The sequence below is a fragment of the Mastigoproctus giganteus genome, chromosome 5 (assembly GCF_048544385.1).
Source record: "Mastigoproctus giganteus isolate SK-2022 chromosome 5, ASM4854438v1, whole genome shotgun sequence".
Taxonomy (NCBI): Eukaryota; Metazoa; Arthropoda; class Arachnida; order Uropygi; family Thelyphonidae; genus Mastigoproctus; species Mastigoproctus giganteus.
The window spans coordinates 119,117,526-119,137,882 of record NC_143579.1 but is presented as its reverse complement, the minus strand read 5'-3'; the positions used below and the strand labels follow the sequence as shown (position 1 = coordinate 119,137,882).

The 20,357-nt window shown below is 38.6% G+C and overlaps 1 protein-coding gene across 2 annotated transcripts in view; it reads left to right on the top strand.

Annotated features, from left to right (window-relative positions):
• The window catches only part of SMC3 (structural maintenance of chromosomes 3), a 616,656-nt gene that overhangs the window by 280,036 nt on the left and 316,263 nt on the right, over nucleotides 1-20,357 (top strand). For both annotated transcript variants that reach the window (XM_090374164.1, XM_090374163.1), the window contains exon 16: nucleotides 18,329-18,470. In XM_090374164.1, the coding sequence (XP_090230290.1) occupies nucleotides 18,329-18,470 (142 nt within the window). The remainder of the gene's footprint in view (nucleotides 1-18,328; nucleotides 18,471-20,357) is intronic.

The following is a 20,357-nucleotide window of genomic DNA, read 5'->3' as shown; positions in this document are numbered from 1 at the left end:
CAAAGCGAATTTTCCCATAAGAAATAATGGAAACCCAGATGATTTGTTCCAAAACTCAAAAATATTCATATACTGTAAAAATGATTAATACAAAATACATACCTTTTTAATATTTAAATTTAATATACATGAAGCAATCGAATTTATGGTAGGATGACTTTCACTGTCACTAACGGAATCACTGCTATCTGTAGACTCTTTCTTTTTTGTGCGACTTTAAAAAGTAACCCCTCCAATGACAATTGCTTTTGCCTCCTCTTGAGGATTTCACGGAAATATGACAACTGCATTGTCGTTAATTTATCGCTCGCACAATTACAAAATGAGGGGGCACACTTGATACACATAAACAAAGCTGCGCGCGTGTAGCAATTGAATAAACAACACTGTAAAGACAGAGATACACTATTAACGCCTCACATTTTACTAAAGCACATTTCTAGGGGTTACTACCATAAAACAAAAAAAAAACAACTTCCAGTTACGTTCCTGCTTGTGGAATCTATTATAAACTGGTAGCAAACTGGATCTAATTGCATTTGCGATTATACTGATAGCTGAAATTGTGTTGGTTTTTACGTTATTATGGTGAAATGTGTTTCCCCTCCACTGATATAAAAAACAAAAAAAAAAAAAAAAAAAATTCATTTTCAGAATCTTCTCTTCATCCCTATCGTGTTGCGTTCGGTTGGGGTGATTCTGCGTTTGACTGCCATTTCTTGTGAACACAAAGGCGAATCGTGCATAAGCGAATTCGGTTCGTGTTATATAAGATATCGTTACCCTATTTATAAATCGTGTATGATCGAATTCGTGTAGTGTAAACACGTGTTATACGAGGACTGACTTTTCTCGTATTGCAAGACCTCGCTCGTTTATCAAGTTAAAATTTATTAAAAAATTTTGCTCGTCTTGCAAAACACTCGTAGACCAAGTTACTCGCAATCCAAGGTACCACTGTACTTAGCAGCGATGAAGAAAATTAAATGAACGTACATTATCTGACATGGTGAGGCCTCGACTTACAATGACATCGACGTGCAATATTTTCAGGAGCTGATGGTTTTCCGATACAGCTGGAATGATACATGCTGGAAAATTTTCAGACTTGTGCCGCACAGAACATCACTTGTACAATTTTTTTCAACCAATTAGCGTCTTTATTATTGTTCAAAAACGTTGTTGTTCAATGCGTGGTGCATGGAACATCACGTACGATGTTCTCAAACAATTAGAATCTTTGTTATTGTTTAACAAACATTCCCATGCGCTCCAGTACTTTGGAGAGTTTCTTTATCTTCTGTTTGATGTGCTTGTTAAGTGTATAAGCAGTGTGCTTTTGTTAATTGTAAGTAATTACCAGTGCCATGCAAATGGGGGATGCATTGGATGCACTACTCCAAGCCCCTTGATCTAGGGAACCCCAATCGAAGGAGCCATCAAAGTCTCAACATAAATAAACAAGGCCCCTTAAACCCTTTTGAATCCTGGTCCCCAAGTACCTTTGTGCAACTCTGGCAATTACAGTAATTTTATTCGAGTTATTTTTGAATTTATTAATTAAATTTATTGAAATTAAATAACCGTGGCACCTAAAGCACAAGTTAAGGATAAAATTATTTAAAGTGAAGCAAGTGATGATAAAAAAACATGAAGGAGTAAAAATTAGTGCATTAGTATGTGAGATAGTTTTCCTCAATCGACCATTTCTACGATACTTTCTTTTTTATGAAAACCCCAGAAGGAATTATAGAATCCAATTCAGAAGAACAGTGCCCATGGAAGTATCAGTAGAAAAACATGCAGCAGAAACAGTACGTCTGTGAGACAGCGAGTGGAGAGACTCTGTTAGAGATGAGTTATTAATTAACCTAACTGCCCTCTTCTGAATGGAATCTAGAAGCCTGAGAGAGGTTTTTGGGGTACCACCCCAGTTGTGGGAACAATATTTCATGGTAGGGCGGATTTGCGATTTGTACAGAGTGAACAACTGTTTGGAAGAAAAGTAATGCCGAGAGTGAAAGAGAAAAACCAAGATTTTTAGATGCAGCGGAAGCAGTGCTTGTGCCAAGGGAGATTAGAAATCGGGATAATCCATAATCCCCAAAACAGATATATCATCTTGATTAGAAATCTCGGCGTTACTTTTCTTCCAAACAATTGTTCACTCTGTACAAATCGCAAATCCGCCCTACCATGGAATATTCTTCCCACATCTGGGGTGGTGCCCCAAAAACCTCTCCCAGGCTTCTAAATTCCATTCAGAAGAGGGCAGTTAGGTTCATTAATGACTCGTCTCTAACAGTCTCTCCACTCAATCCTTGCCGGAGCCACGTGGTTAGGCACACAGGTGCATAAGTATACTTGCCTTGAGTGACCAAGTTTCAAGCCCGTAACTGCTAAATACAGTACTGTTTCTTGTATTCTGTCTATCTTGTGAACTTCTCTGACTGTTTGGTCATCCTGGAGTATAAACAGAAAATTTATTTATTTATTTTTATTTTTTATTTTTGGGAGATATAAGACTGAGTTTTAGATGGATTGAAATCAACTAAGTTGTCTTTGCCCCACTGGAGAATTACCTGGAGATCGGCATTTAAGGAATTGGTAGCAGGATATTCGAGAAGTTGAAGCTGAATGAGCAGGGAATGCATGTCATTGGCATGCATTCCACTGGAATGAATGTGCTGTCATCTGCAAAACTATGGATAGGATTTCCAGTCAGTGGAAGAACATCATTAATATACAAGAGGAAAAGAGTGGTGGAAAAGAACTATACCTTGGGGAACATCAGCATTAGTTGAGAAGTTAGAAGAAGACAGCCATCTACCATTACACTCAGTGAGTGATCAGAGTGAAAACTGGATAACCAATTACAAAAAAGTTGGCAAACCATAAGATGGAAGCTTGTTTAGAAGACCTTTATGCCAAACACGATCGAAAGGATGTCAAGAGCAACTGCTTGTGTTTCACCAAACTTTGACATTGAATTTTTCCATAAATAGGTAACATAAGCCAGAATATCACCAGTGGATGGACACTGACGGAATCCATACCGGCGATTGTTGATCAGATAGAAGGTTTCTAGGCAGTTTAAGAGTTGGCGGTTAATTGATTTCTCTATTACTTTAGAAAGAGTAGAAGTCATTGCAATGGGATGATAATTGGATGGGTTGGATTTGTCACCCTTTTTAGGAATTGGCTGGATATGAGCAAATTTCCAAGCAGAAGGAAAAACACCTTTGGAATAAGAAAGTGAAAAAAGACAGGAAAGAACAGGAGTAAGTTGAGGAGCACAGTTTTTGAGAACAAGTGGGGAAAAACCATCAGGACCTGGAGCTTTCTGAGCATCAATTTTCGTCAAAATTCTTCTGGTATCCTTTTGAAAGAAAATCACAGGCGGCATTGAATGAAGTGTGTTGGGAATGGTGGGAGGTGTTTTACCAAGATCATTAATCCATGAGTTGGAAGAAAAATGGAATGCTAGCATGTCAACTTTAACCTTGGCTGAACTGATGACAGAACCATCTGGTTTTGACAGAGGTGGGAGCAGAGATGGGCAAAAGTTGCAGCCGATAACTTTGGCAAGAGACCAGAATGCTCGGCTACCATTAGGTCAAGAAGCAAGTTTTCTACTCTTAGCCTTTCAAAATCTAGTTTGGACTGATTAATAACTGCTTTACAATTGTTGCGAGCTTTTGTGTAGGCAGAAAATGAAACTGAAGAATTAGAAACAAGCCAATTACAATATGCAACATTCTTCTCTTGAACATCCTTAGCACATTAATTGGAAAACCAAGCTCTATATAAAGGATGAAATTTTAAATTGGAATGTAGAATAAAGGATTTGATTCCTACAAGAATAATTTCAGTGACACAATCTGAGGAAACGACTAAGGAAAAGAAAAAAAGAAATCTCGCAGATCATCCCATTTTGCATTCTTGTAATGCTAAACAACACGAGTTTGGGAATAGCCATGGGGTAAAGGCTCAGTTGGAGAAGAGACAATCACTACGTTTTGATCTGAGGATGCCTAAAGGACTACTCACGTCTACCGTGTACTTAGAAGGGTTGTTTGTGAGAAAAAGATCAAGCGTGTTGGCTTTATGGTTAGGATTGTCTGGTATTCTGGTAGATAAATGAATAATCTCGACCAACTGGTTCGGTGTGACTAGAAAACGGAAGCCAGCTGGAGTTGTGAAGTTAAAATCACCAAGGAAAATTACCTCACTCTTAGGAAAGTTGGACTGGAGAAAATCAAGTTGCAGAGAGAGTAAGTCAGAGAGCTCCAAGTGATTAGTGGAGTTGGGAGAATGGTAGAGACAACAGATGAATTTGACGGAATGTGGTAGAGAGATTTTAAGCCAGAGAAGATCGAAAAGAGGAGATTCCAAATTATCAAGTCTCTGAAAGGGAATATCGGAACGGACATACGCAGAGTTACCACCTTTGAGGCGAAAGGAATCATATACTGAATAATTTGGGCAAGTGAGATGAGCAATAGTTGAATCAACTGATAACTGAGATTCTGTCAGAAAAAGTACATGGGGTTTGGCGGACTGCAAGTGGAAATGGAGATCATTGAGATTAGAACTGAGACCACGTATATTTGTGAAATGAACTAGGAAGTGTTTGGGAGGTTTAAATCTTACTTTAAAGCTTACTCTATTAGTTTGATAATTCATGGTGTATTCAATAGCAAGAAAAAAGTGTGTGGGGGGGGGAGGAGATGCTGTATGAAGTAATGAAATTTTTGGATATGCCGTACACGTGGTAAGAATATACCCCGGATCCTTGACATAATGTGGCCTCGACAGTGCCTCTCACATACACTCTACACGGACTCCCTCCCATCACTATCTGGAAGAGTAGAGGTAGCAAGGTTATACAATAGCTGATCCGGAAGCCTCCTAGAGAGTTATCAATAGGTTCAGTCCGGTGTACTAACTAGCTGCCAGCATGCGAACACCATTTTAGAGCTGTACCCTCAAAATATAAGGAAGATTGGATCTCGCCGTGGTGTCCATCATAACCTCAAAAGTCATCAGTCATACTGCATGATGTAAAAGATGGAGAAGGGTTGACCCGAACTTAGCTCTGGAGACTAAATATGGATTCCACTCCTTCAAGCCTCCAATAAGCAAAGTGGTGGTATTGCACCGGTTGATGAGTTATCTGCCACCCAGAAAACAAAAAGGATATTCTAAAGAGTGTTAAAGTTAGTGATGATTCCACATCGGTGCAAAAGGGAAGAGACTTTATTGTGGAAATGGAAAGGCTTTTGTTGATATGTATTGTAGATGAAGGGTGACACACTGCCTTGACAATTTATCTGCGAATGTGTTAAGCAGGTTTATGACAATCTGAAACTCCATCAACCAGTGGCAGTGCTATGCGCTTGGAAGAATTTAGTCAGTAGAGGTTGGTTTGAACACTTCAAAAAAAAAGGACAAATATAAAAAGTGTTGAAAAGCATGGAGAAATCTCATGCTGATTTAAAAAAAAAAAAAATAAAGTAGCTGAGTCTTTTAAAATTGAATTTCAAGAGTTTGTTGATCAGGAGGGTTAACTTCCCCAGCAGGTTTTTAGCATTGAAGAACCGCCCGCTTCTGGAATTGAATTCCCAGGTGAACGTGCATCACTAAGAATGAGGCTAGTTTACCTGGGCATAAATAAGCCTATGAAAGATAGGAGCTCTCCTGTTGGGTGCCTCTGGAGATTTTAACCTGAAGACTTTGCTTCTATATCACCACCCCCTGAGTATTTAAACAACAAAAGGTCGACAAAGGCATGTTAGGAGTGTTTTAGCACAGTAAAAAGAAGCCCAGGGTTAAAAGATATGTCTTCAATGAATGGGCACTTGAAGTTTTCTGTTTTTCAGTGAAGAGTTACCTTGAGAAAAATAAACTTCCTATGAAGGAACGGCTCCTGCTGCATAATGTGCCAGGACATGATTCCGACCTTGTTCAATCTCTTGAGGCACAATTTGTCTTTGTTCAAGTCAAATTTTTGCCACCCAACACCACTCATCTTCTTCAGCCAATGGACCAGCAAGTGATTGCAGACTTCAAGAAAATTTACACCAATAAAATGTTTGCAAGTTGCTTTCTAGCCACCTCTGGTGAAAATGCTCTCACTCTCAAAGATATTTGGAGGTCGAAGTTGAACATCCTGGACTGTGTGAGGCTGATTGTAAGTTTTTGGAATGATGTTTCCACCAGGTGCTTAAACTTGGTTTGGATAAACATCTGCCTTTAATTATCCATAACATTGACAGATTTGAAGGTGATGGTGCTTTGACAAATGATGTTGTTACCCCTGGTAAATCACTGTGTCTGTAAGTTTATGAAGAGGATGTGGAGGACCTTATTGATGCTCATGGGTGTGAGCTAACAATAGAGGAGCTACAACAGTTGGAGAAAATTTTTGGAGAGTGACACTGGAGAGGGAGAGGAATAAGAAGACACCCAAAAAGTGTCAGCTGAGGAGTTGAAGGTTGTCATTTCTTCTTGGGAGCATTTAAGAGAAATGGTAAAAACACACCCGAACATTGAAAACACTAAACTCATGATGTGCAAAATGGAAGACAGAGTAATTTCTTTCTTCAGGAAGTTACAAAAAGTCGTCAAAAACAGTCCACTTTGAAGAGTTTCTTTGCCAGTAGCAGCAAAAGACAAAAGATTGAAAAGACAGCTGATGCCCGATATAGTCCCACCACCATCACCATTACGCTGCCATTGATTTAATTAGCTCCAGACTTCAAGTCTAAGGTGAATGCTGATTTATTGGTTTTTTTTTTTTTTTTTTTGTTTTAAGAAGTTTTATGACTATTTATTAAATGATCTCTATAAAACACTAATTTTTAATATAAAAATGAAGTATGTAACAAAGTATGTAACAAAGTATGTAACCTGTAAGAAATACCTATTTCATGTGTTGTTGCGGTCGCCTGTTAAGAGTTTGGAACAAGTTACAGGAAATCAGTGTAGTATTGGTTTCACTTACAATAATTTCAATTTACAATGGGTTTTGTGGAACAAATAACCATCAGATGTTGGGGCCCCACTGCATATGTATCACAGTTTGTAAGATGTTTGTTCAGTTATTACTATTCATTTAAATACAGGTAACTCTAGTATAACACGGTAGTGAGATTTTATGGAACCTAAATACCGTGTTATACTATGTTTACCTATATTTTCATTCATATCTAATGCAAATTCTTACTTATGGCACTGTTGCTTGGTCATCTACAGCTCCTGCAAGTGTTAAATGCAGAATATTTGGTATTATGTTGGTTGGCAGTTAAGCTTGCATTATACCAACTGACATCAGGATCTGAGTTTCTGAAGGACTTATCCTCTGAGCGGTGCAACAGTATGTGGTGCTTTCTTCATTTGAAGTGTCTAATGAATTTAATATTGGGATTGATAGTAATCTTCACCTGTGGAATTTTGTCACCTGATGATTCCTTGTCTGCATACATACAAAGCTTGGTGCCCTCAATAAATAGATTAAGAAAGTGTGACCAATTTTTTTTTTATCAGTGCTGCATTGATTGTGTTAATTTATCAAATGTGGATGCTGATTTATGGACTAATGACACTTTGTATCATGTCTTTATTAAGAGGAAGTTGTGTAATTTTTGTTTACTACAATTTTAGCATGTTTTTTTTTTTTTTTTTTTTTCAAATTTCTTTTAACTCATCTCTGAAATCCTTTTGTACCAGGCTACTATTGATTTTTATATTTGTGTATTTTTCATTTTACAATGATTTTATATATACAATGTGCATATCTGCTACTATTGCCACCACGTAGCACACTATTTCTATTTAAGGGCTGACCCCTGGTTCTATAGCATTTAATATGCCAGTGTTCCCCTGAAGAATGTGACCTAACTGACTTTCAGTTGAGGATGACTATTGGGACAGATTAGCAGAGGTAAGTATCTTGGACTCAGCTGCCTCTGTCCATTGTTCCTTATAACTGTGTCCCTTGTATGTATCGAGTGGATCAACTGTGGAATAATGATCAAAGGGGCAAAAGGAGGATCCAGCATACTATACAGAAGGATACACTTGCCATAGTAAGCATTTGACTACACAATACACCATAGAGTGACACAACCCATTTTAATATGGACCATCTGTTGGACACTAATATGGTTGGGCTGTTACAGCCAGTGACTCACCAAAAGCTTCTACTGATGGTCCTTCACAAGCAGATGCACCTACAATGAGAACTGTAGGTGCCATTGGATGGATGACTGAAATATATATCTCCCCACTGCATAAGGCATGTTGTACAGGCCAGGGGTGAGTGTCGTGGTGTGGATGGGAGACCGCATGGGCCCCTGCCTTTGCTCAGCAACCCATGGGAGACTCATACATACAGGTCTGTCATTTCTGACTTTGTGCATCCATTTATGAAGTCTTTCCAAAGTACCTAGACATTTTTGTGTACAAGACCCCCACTGCATAAGGCATGTTGTACAGGTTGCACAAAGTACATGTTGTACTTTGTGTGATATTGCTTGCAGCAGTGTTGGATTGATTTGCCTAATGTTCTTTCAAGTTATACATCCAGCTATGGCCATGAAAGTGAGCTGATCTCAATCAAATTGAACATGTGTGGGTACTATATTCAGACAACAAACAGCCCATGGAACGGGCTGTTTGTTGTCTGAATATAGTACCATCGAACACCCAGCAACTGTGGGATATAACCAGGTACTAGGTTACATTAACTACACATTATTGTGCAGTGTTAAGAATTTGTGATCTGGAAAAATTAGATGAGAAACTTAAAAAATATCTCCCTGACCCTCTCTAACAATGTGTTTCCACAAGGCATACTTGTCAAAACCATATGCAAATATAAGAAAAATTTCAAAATGCAACCTTAGTTAATAATAATAAAATACAGAACAGGGACAAATTTAAAAAAAATATGTCACAATTTTTTACATAAAAGGAATGGGAGAGAGAGAGAGAGAACCACCATGAAAACATGTAAAAAATGTGGACTCGATGTGGTTTTCAAAACAAAAAACAAAATAGGTAGTTTCTGAGGAACTCAGTTTCCCCAATGAGATGTGGACATGTTATTTACAAAAGAATATGGTTGCAAGAAAGTTTACAACTTGTGAGATTGGAAGGTTATTTGGCATGAGGGTGGGGGAGCATTGTAAACATGTAGCGAAGGGAAATCAAAGGTCATAGAACACACACCTGTAGTTGTTCCTATGCTTTTAATATAACCAATTTTGAAATTATAGAAGGGAAAGGTATTTTACTACAAGAAAAATTAAAGAAGTTGTGTAGATAAGAAAATTTATAGACAAGACAAATAAATATATGGGGACAGATATAGATGTATTACGGTTGCAACTTTTTTTTTAATTTATTTATTATTATTTTTTTTTTTGGTGTACATTAATCCATGTACATTATCCATGTACATTAATACAAAGGGTACTAGGAAAGTTTTGCAATACAGCTTTGTTTATTTAATTTTTTCAAAGTAATTTCCTCTACATTCAATACACCTCTCCATCCTCCGAAACCAATCTTTAAACCAGGTCTGCCAAGTTTCACTAGGGAGTAAAGCACGCTCGTTGTCCCAAGCCCGTAGAAGGTCCTCATCACTGGAAAACCGCCTCCCTTTTAGCTTCATTTTCACATGCGGGAACAGTGCAAAGTCGCAGGGAGCAAGGGAGGCTGTAGGGAGGGTGCTCGAGAAGTTTCATTCCTGTCGTGGTCAAATATTCGGTGCAGGCTTTGGCGCGGTGAGCTGGAGCATTATCGTGATGGAGGTACCAGGTGTCCATTCTTGACTTTGGCCGCAGGTTCTTCATAGATCCAATGACTTTAGGCAGGCATTGTTCAGTATATCACTTAGCTGTGACTGTCTTCTGCATGTCCAAAATGACACGTTCCACAATTCCACTCGATTTGAAAAATACAGCTATCATTTTCTTCTTTACAGATAGGGATTTTCTGACAATTACGGGTGTGTCGTCATCATCAAAGACCCAAACTTTGTTTTGAGCCTTGGTCGGCAGATCGTAATAGTACAGCCAAGTCTCGTCACCTGTCACGATGTTGTTCACATACCGAGATTGTCCCTTATCAAACTTTTTTAACATCTCCCGGCACCAAGTCACACGTCGTGTCATCTGCTCTTCAGTCAGTTGATGCGGCACCCAGAGAGAACAAAGTTTCTTCACGTGCAAATGATCTTGCAGAATCGAACGAATTGCTGGTGCATTTAGGCCCAAAGTATCCTCTATCTGTTGGTAGGTCACTCGCCTGTTTTCGTCAAGCATTTTCCTCACAGCAGTAACGTTTTCCTCCGTAACTGACGTTCGTGGCCTTCCCGTCCTCTCAGAATCCTCCAGAGTGAAATTTCCCCTTTGGAATTCTCTATACCACCTGAATATCGTTGTACGATGTGGACAATCATCATCTAGTGCAAGAGTCATTTCTTCTAAGCACTGGTCTATGGTTAAACCACGCACGAAATTATACCGCAAAACTGTCCTTATCTCATTTCGTGACCACGATGCCATCGCAAGCACTTTACACTCTCACTACTAATGAATAACTGAGCCCATTGACTTGGCGCGGCGGCTACTATGTACGTATGAACATGTCTCAACATGCAGCAACAAGCAGCTTCCTGTGATTCATTGTTGCGTCATATTGCAAAACGTTTCTAGTACCCTTTGTATAAGGGAACTGATCTTTAAAGGATAGGCGTTCTCTCTCTCTCTCTCTCTCTCTCTCTCTCTCTCTCTCTCTCTCTCTCTCTCTCTTAAAAGCTACTAGGTGTTTCTACAGCAAAGTTGTCTGTCTATTGCCATATTGGGTGTTCTAGTAAAGAAATTCAAAACAGAAAGTAAATTAATAGGATCTTGCTAGTTGCATATTTCTTGCTTTTATGTTCGACAATATACTGAAAAGTTTTTCTGTGACATCTTTCTTATTTGAGACCAAATGCTTTAGCATTCATTGTTCTGAAAGTTGGGAATAATACAATTTATTCATGTTGATCGGCATGTGGTCACACATGCCGATCTACAGTCTTTCTAGTTGTTCACAAAATTTCTATTAAAATAATATTCTGTTCACAGCTTGTTCATCTGTTAACAACTGATCTTCATAAATAGCGTTGTATTATACAGGGTGTCTCAAAAATATTGGTACAAATGTTTAGGCGAGGTAGGTAATATCTAAAGGAAAGTGAATCGCATAGGAACCCATAACCAGAAATGTCACTGTAAGTCGGTAGACGGCGTTGTTCATCAGTTCGCAAGAGGGAAAATTTCTGGTTTAGTCATTCAAGCAGTAGTTGCCGAACGAAGAGCATGCATCGATATACGAACTGTGAGCTGGCAGACATGCACCTAGTGTATGGATTTAGCAGAGAGCAATGGACAAGCCGCTCAACAAATTTATGGAGAACGCTTCCCAGGCAGACATGTACCGGACTACCGTTTGTTTGTGCATGTGCATCAAAATTTGTGTGATTATGGGTCATTTAGAGGTAACAGTAGTAGTGCAGGCAGACCACGTTCGACGCAAACTCCCGCCATGGAAGAAAGTGTGTTGAATGCCATCCAGAATAATCCTACTACCAGCACACGTGCTGTTGCCTCTGCCTTAGGACTGTCTTGTTGCAGTGTACAGCGTGTCTGGCACGATGATTCCTTACACCCCTTTCATCTCCAAAGGGTTCAGTTACTGCTCCCCCAAGATCATCCTGCTCATGTGGCTTTTGCACAGTGGTTTCTCCAAGAAAGTGTTCAAGATTTGAATTTTCCAGCCTATTTTTTGTTCATGGATAGGGCTTATTTCACTCGGGAAAGCTTATTCAATCAGCACAATGCTCATGTGTGGGCTCACGACAATCCACACGGTGTGTGCCCCCATGCGACACAACATTGCTTCGCAATAAATGGGTGGGCAGGTATGGTCAGTGATTGTTTAGTCGGCCCATACCTGTTACCATCCCGCATGAACTCTGCTAAATATCGGATCTTTCTTGAACAAGTTCTACCAGGGTTACTTGTTGCTATTCCAGTAAATGTGAGATACACCATTTGGTTTCAACATGACGGGGCGCTTGCCCATTATGAAAGGTGTGTTCGTGACCATTTGAACAGGCGTTTTGGGCAATGATGTATTGGCCCCCCCCCACGCTCACCTGATTTATCGAGCCTTGATTTCTTTCTGTGGCGGGCTCTCAAACCTATCATGTATGAATCGCCTGTGGAGACGGAAATGGATCTCGTGGCGAGACTTGTCTGCGCTGCTGCTACTATCAAAGAAACTCCAGGTGTGTTCGACTGTGTCCGCCAATCCATGCTTTGTCGGTGTCACGCATGCATCGCATCTCATGGTGGAACCTTCGAGCATCTATTGTAACATCGTGAAATGCATCCATCTCGTACTCCATTGTTAATATTATGTCAAATAAATGTTTGCCACTAATTACTGTCTTGTGTCATTTCTGCTTCTTGTGCCTCTGCTACTACTTTCCCGTGACGTTTCCAGTTATGGGTTCTTATGCGATTCACATCACCTACCTCCCCTAAACGTTTTTACCAATATTTTTGAGACACCCTGTATATAAACAATGTAGTTAATGTATACAGCACATTACATTGTAGGCACATCAGCAAATAGCAAATCATAAAAATTCATGACGTGTGTATTAAAAAACAAAACAAAACACAGTGACTTTTATGTGTGAACAAAGAATTTTTTTTTTTTTTGTATATGCCTTATAGTCCATTTGTTTCTCCATAATGTCCATTTCTTCAGCTATGGTATAAGATGTATGGCTAAGCATATGTGATACATATGGGGGGAGGGAGGGGGAGAAGGAAATGATAATTGACATATCAGTCTGATTTTAGTGAAATTTTGAATATGAAAAATCATACTAAAAGAGCTAAATGTGAAATTTTGTAAAAATCCATCTACTAGGACAGCATTTCCTAAACATTTTTAGTCACGGAACACTTTTCATGTCACAATATATTTGCGGAACTCAAGTCTAGCGGGAACTGTTTGCTAATATTTTATTATATATGACACACTGTGCATCAGGAGCATCTTTATTTCCGACACCTGTAGAGCTGAAATTCAAATAACTGTCATCATGCTTTCATTTTGGTCTTTTATTAGTTGATTTCTGTTTCTCACTTCAGATTTTTAGGGAACAAAATGTTGTGATTGTTCATCCTCACTTTGAAGTGTGACAATATTGTGTTTGTTTTCATCGACCACAGCTACAATACTAGAAGTACTTGCTTCTCGTTTTAAAGTTCCTTTTTTCATCTGCAAATCCATGGTCATTTATTATAATAATAAGTAGCGGGCTTCGCTCCCTGTTCACAGTACTTGTTTATTATGATAAAGTAATATAAAATACTTACAGAAGCTTTCGACACTGTGTATGTCACTTCCTCTGTTGTGAATACATAAATACGTTTCATATGAAAATCAATCGTGGTATTGTGTGGTCGTGTTAGATAAACATAGTGCATGACCATGCTTAAACAGAACCTTGTTTAACCACAGTATTAGCATTTTGAATAGCATGAAAAATCATACTAAAAGAGCCAAATGTGAAATTTTGTAAAAATCCATCCAATAGGACAGCATTTCCTAAACTTTTTTAGTCACGGAACACTTTTCATATCACAATTTATTTGCAGAACATTAGTTCTGCAATATATAAACATTAATGCAATATATAATATTAACAGCATTAGCATTAGTTGAGGCATATGATTCACTATATCATTCAGTTTGTCAGCTATCTGAGCAGAGTCATCAACAATCGAACCACCAACATCAAGTGGACCAATCTGATTCATCCCCTTCCTTCTAGAGTTTACATAAGTAAAGAAGTATTGGTTGTTTTTCTTTGCGTCCTTTGCCAAGGATTTCTCATAATCAGCCTTTGCTTGCATAACCTCCTTTGTGACTTGATTACAGACTAGCTTATATCTGCCATAGGCTTCTGTGTCACTTGCTAATTTATATACATCCCATGCATTTTTATTCTCTGCAACGAGTCTCATTAGTTCATTTGACATCCATTTAGGCCTAAATCTTGAGGAATGTATCTTAGTTGGTATGAAAAGCCTAGTAGCTTCCAAGATTAATTCCCTGAAGGTCTCCCATTTAGAATTCTCTGTTCGTAACATCATCAATTGATCCCACTGTATAGAATCAAGAACTGACAGACCACTGTAGTCACCTTACGAAAACAAAAATCCTTCCCTTTACCCTTGATGGTAGTTACATCTTTAAGTAAATCTCACATCAGTAGACTGTGATCACTGTCACAGTCTACTAATGTGGGATTTACTTAAAGGAGGTGTTTATCCTCTTGTAAAGGCAGTGGTTAGGCCACACTTTATACGTAGAGGTCTGAAATCCTCATTTTTGGAAGAATGTGGCATTGCTAGAACGAGTACAGAGAATGGCAACAAGATAAGGCCTTGAATGGATTGAGCAGGCTCAATGCTGAGGGGCATAAACTAAAATTGAGGAAAGACAGTTGTCAGATAGATGTGCAAGAATTCAGCGAGGGGAATGCCAGAGGTGTATTCAACTCTGGCAGTAAGCTAGAGAATCTTGTAATAACTGAGAGTAAAGTGGAGGAGAAATTGTTGAAGATAAATACAAGAAAGGCACCTGGGGTGGATGGGATCTATCCAGTTATATTAAAGGAGGCAGCAAAGGAAGTAAGCAAACCCTTAGCCATAATTATGAGAGCTTCCTTGGACTCAGGGGAAGTACCTATGGACTGGAGATGTGCAAATGTGACCCCAATTCACAAAGGAGGATCAAAGGGCGACACAAATAATTATAGACCTGTTAGTTTAACTTCTGTTCCCGGAAAATTAATGGAGGCACTGGTTAAAGAAGCACTACAGGATCATCTAGACAAGACTTCAGTTATAGCTCAGACACAGCATGGTTTTGTTAAGGGGAAGTCTTGCCTGACCAATTTGATTGGATACTATGATGCAGTCACAAAAGAACTGGATGCAGGGAATATCTCCTTTGATGCTGTTGCACATGGAAGACTGCTGCATAAATTGGAGCCGTGTGGCATTGGAGGAAAATTGCTGCTATGAATAAAGGGGTGGTTGAGGGGGAGAAGACAGAGAGTGGTAATCAATGGACACTGCTCATCGTGGATTAATGTTATTAGTGGAGTCCCTCAGGGTTCAGTATTGGGTCCATTATTGTTTTCTGTATTTATAAATGATATTGATGATGGTATATCAAGCATAATGTCGAAGTTTGCAGACGATACAAAGGTAGGCAGGGTTGTCAAGGACACTACTGACACTATGCTGCTGCAACAGGATCTGGAAAGGTTGAGCAGATGGGCTGAGAGGTGGCAAATGAAGTTTAACATTGACAAATGTAAAGTACTACACATGGGAAACAGCAACCCCAGAGCAACGTATCAACTCTGTGGTACTACACTGACAGTGGTAGAGAATGAAAGGGACCTGGGGGGTGGTTGCGCAGGCAGATATGAAGTTTTCTGAGCAGTGCAGACGGGCTGCAAGAGTAGCTCATGGTGTATTGTCGATGATATATAGGAATTTTTCTAGCAGGGATGAGGAGGTGATTATTCCCTTGTATAAGGCAATGGTCAGGCCACACCTAGAGTACTGTATACAGGTCTGGAGGCCTCATTTCAAGAAGGATGTAGAGGTGCTGGAACGAGTACAGAGAAGGGGCAACAAGATTCGTGAATGGAACAAAGGGGTGCTTTTACAAAGAAAGGCTTAAGTTTTGCAAATTACAGTCTGGAGACTAGGCACCAGCGAGGTGATCTGATAGAGGTGTATAAGGCCTTGAATGGTTTGAGCATGCTCAATGCTGATGGGATTCTTCCTCTTGCTCAGAATAATCACCTGAGAGCGTATAAATTCAAATTGAGGAAAGACAGATGTAGGATAGATGTGAGGAAATTAGCCTTTAGCCAGCGGGTGGTTTTATGGTTGGTGGAACAGACTTCCATCCCTTGTCGTGGAAGTTGATAGCCTAAATAAGTTTAAGGCTCAGCTGGACTGGTATTTTGAACGAACAGAGGGTTGAATTGGAAGTGGTTATTTTTTATTTATTTTTTTTTTTTTTTTGGCTGATGCTACATAAGCTTGCTTTCTTGCATCACATGCCTCTACTAATGCTAATGCTAATTTGCCTTTAGCCAGCGGGTAGTTAATTACTTTGAACAAACCTCCATATGTCGTTGTGGAAGTTGATAGCTTAAATAAATTGAAGGAAGAAGTTGACAAACTTTTGGAGCGAATGGGTGGGTGAAATGAGTTTTTTTTTTTTTTTTTGCCGATGCTGTAGAAGTTTGCTTTCTAGCATCATATGCTTCTGCTAATGCTAATACTCCTTAGTAAGAAATGTTCCACCTATATTTTTTTTACCACATCATAATCAGTAGTGCTAAAGATAATTCTACCTTTCACCCTATTCCCAGGAACAGATATGTTAGAACAGGCTACTGGGAGTTTTGTGTACCACTCAGAATTGGAATGGTTTCCACAGTTGCCAAACAGTACAGTGCACCTGTTCATTGATAACTAGAATTGAAGCAGAGTTCTACAACCCATGGTTTACTAGTTGTCTACCAATGTGACTTCCATCTACTTAGGGCAGTTTTATCATAAGCTGGGATGTCAATTTATTCAGCATGACAAAGAAACCTGGAGTGGAAGGGAGTCACCCTGATTTTCACAATAACAATCCTCAGTACCCCTTTCCATTTTAGACATCTGCAGCTCCTAAATATAGACATTGGAGTGGAAGGACATGCTTATTTATTTATAGTTGCTTTCCATAATGACAGTTGACACCACTCTTGCATCTGAGACATCTGCAACTTGTGAATTTAGACCATTATGCCTGAAAACAAGGCTTTAATCTGCAGCATCAACAGAGTCCAAGTTTCACCACGAAGATGTGGAAGGTACATTATCACCTTATATCCAGCTCACCTTCTTCCAAACTATTAGATGCTAACCTATCACATTTCTTAACACACACCAACAATCTAGAGTTCACAACAAAAGATGACAACCAAGCAACAGCAGTGTCAACAATTGCTTCCCCTGCCTTGAGATTATTTCTGATAACCATGGTCCTTAAATGGTTTCAGTGGATAATGGGTAGGAGTGCTACTTGTCACAACTAATTTCAATCCCTTTTCAGCAAATGTGTTTACAGCAGCCACATGGATTGCCTGCTGACCCATCAGAATATAACCACTAGCAACCCTTTTTTCCCACAGTGATAGAGTCGCCATTTTTATTTGCTGGAAAAGTTTGCTTTCACCACATCCCTAAAAAAGGACAGATCTATTTAGAGCAGTGATCCAGGAAAGAGATTGTTAGCTTTGCTTAAAAGTTTTTTTCTCTATTTAAGCCAGAAGAAGAATGTCTGGAAGAAGCATTTCTTAACACAGAACACTTTAATCTAAAGTGTTTTGTGTTATTCTTTTGTCCCAAACTTAAAATTACTATTTATTTATAGTAGAGTAGTTAGTGTTTTGTTTTAATAAATTTTATTTTTTAGTAATCATGACTTTAAATGAGTCATTCACCTTGTGCATTATTTCCATTTAGAGAGAGTTAACTTCTAATTAGACCACAATAATTAAATCTAATTATCATGATGTACTAAACTGTATTAATTATATTTTTCTCATTTCAATCCACACAACAAATTGTCTGATTTCAAGACAAGTGTTTCATTTTAATACAAATCTGATCGTATCAATACAGATAATGGCAGATTTAGTTTTACTTACTTTGTAAAAATTCTTAGTAAAAGATAGTGGAACATTCATATTTTCTGAGCTTGTCCAAATATTGATACTTGCAATATGTGAAAGTTCTTTTTGGCATTTTTGCTTGCCTGATTTCATGTTTAATATTAGTGAATATAGATTAAATGTTTTATTTGGAAATTTTTTTAATATATATTTTGTCTTACAAAATTAATACTTTTGAATAAAAATCCAAAATCACTTTAGGACTTTCTATTATCTGAATTTCATTATACCATTACCGTAGTCATAAATGATTATAGTAAGCTGCCATTGTGAACAATCTGCAATATTAAAATATTGCTAACTAATTTTCTGTAATGTTTGAGGTCATTATATGTTTTATTTGTTAGAAGTTTTCGTTGAATGGTGGCAAAAAAATGAAAGTTTATGCCTGTTTCTGATCATTTTTCTGATTTTTATTAAATTATAACTTTATTGTAGGCTGTTTTATCATATTGTGGAAAGTGATAGAATTGGTACAAAAATCTTGCAAGAAATGAATAGGCAGCAACTTCCGGGAGAAGTGACTTTTATGCCACTTAATAGATTGATTTATAAAGATGTACAGTATCCCAATACCAATGTAAGTTTTTTTTCATTTGTGACTAAATTTGATTTTTAAAATTAATAATACTGTTGAAAGGAGAAAATAGTGTCTTTCACTGGATGTGTCATGAGACTCGGGTTGCTGCTTTTAATTGAGTAATGTTTGTTTTTAAATTTAAGAAGTAACCTGGCAAAATTTGCTTTATAATTGAAAAACAAAGCAATAAACCATTTAAAACATTTTGCTTTTAAATCCATGGATTTTTATTCTGCTGCTCTAGATGATGACAAATATGAGCAGATGGGCTGAGAGGTGGCAAATGAATTTTAACATTGACAAATGTAAAGTACTACATATGGGAAGCAGTAATTTCAGAGTAATGTATCAACTCTGTGGTACCACACTTACAGTTGTAGAGAATGAAAAGGACCTGCGTAATTGTGCAGGCAGATATGAAGTTCTCTGAGCAGTGCAGATGGTCTGCAAGAGTAGCTCATGGTGTCTTGTCAATGATATACAGGATATACAGAGTAATGTTTCCAGCAGGGATAAGGAGGTGATTATCCCCTTGTATAAGGCAATGGTCAGGCCGCACCGTGAGTACTGTATACAGATCTGGAGGCCTTGTTTTAAGAAGAATGTAGAGCTGTTGGAACAAGTACAGAGAAGGGCAACAAGATTAGTGAACAGAACAAAGGGTTGCTCTTATGAAGAAAGGCTTAAGTTTTGCAAATTACAGTGTCTGGAGACTAGGCACCTGTGAGGTGATCTGATTGAGGTGTATAAAGCCTTGAATGGTTTGAGCATGCTCATTGCTGATGGGATTCTTCCTCTTGCTCAGAATAATCACCTGAGAGGGCATAAATTGAGAGGACGGTTGTAGGATAGATGTGCAGAAGTTTGCCTTTAGCCAGTGGGTGGTTGATTGCTGGAACAAACTTCCATCTGTCGTTGTAGAAGTAGATAGCTTAAATCGATTCAAGACAGAACTTGACAAAACATTTGGAGTGAGGGGATGGGTGAAATAAGCATTTTTTTTTTTTTTTTTTTTTTTTTGCCGATGCTATACAAGCTTGCTTTCTTGCATCACAGTGGCAACCCCCAAGGCAGAATGCGCTGCTCCCAAAGGAACTAGTTGTTGTAAGTAACTCTGTTGTTAGGGAAACGGGGAACATATTGTGCAAAAAGGATAGATGGAACAGGACCAGGGTATGTCTGCCAGTGTCAAAGGTTGATGACGTTGTAGGGCAAATATCATCCTTTAAGGGCACAAAGGGTGATATTGTTGTACCCGTTGGCAAATGATATTAAGAGTAGGAGATCCTTAGAATTACTTAACAAGTACAAGACAATGCTGAAAAAAGCCGTGAATTAGGGTTGAATTTGAAAGTATCTGCAATTCTGCCCAGACACGATAGGAGGGAGTATATGATGAGAGCCTTGTTGATCAGTTCTGCCCTGGAGAGATGTGCAAAGCTGAAGGGGTAGAATTTTTCTCAGCTTGGTTTGTGCTTGTTAACAGGAGAGACTACTTCTACAAGGATGAGATACACTTAAATAGAAAGGGTGCAAGAATATTTGCTGATGCTATCCAGGCAGAGTTAGGTGGGTTGGAAAACTGCTCGCTTGGGGGGGGGATACACGAACTAATAGATTAACAGTAGCCGCTGGCAGAGATAAAAGTGATTCTTGCACTACTTCTATAGAAATGCAATTGAGCAGCAGCCTAGAAAGCAATGCAATGGGAATTTACAGGACTGCTGGGAGTCATAGTGGAACAAGTAAATACATGGGCTGTGTTAGAGTAACTAAGAATAGAAACAGGTGCATGTATACTTGCATGTACACACTAATGCTAGGAGTATAGTTAATAAATTTGATGAGCTTGAAGTGCTAGTCAAGACATCGAAGGTAGATGTTGTT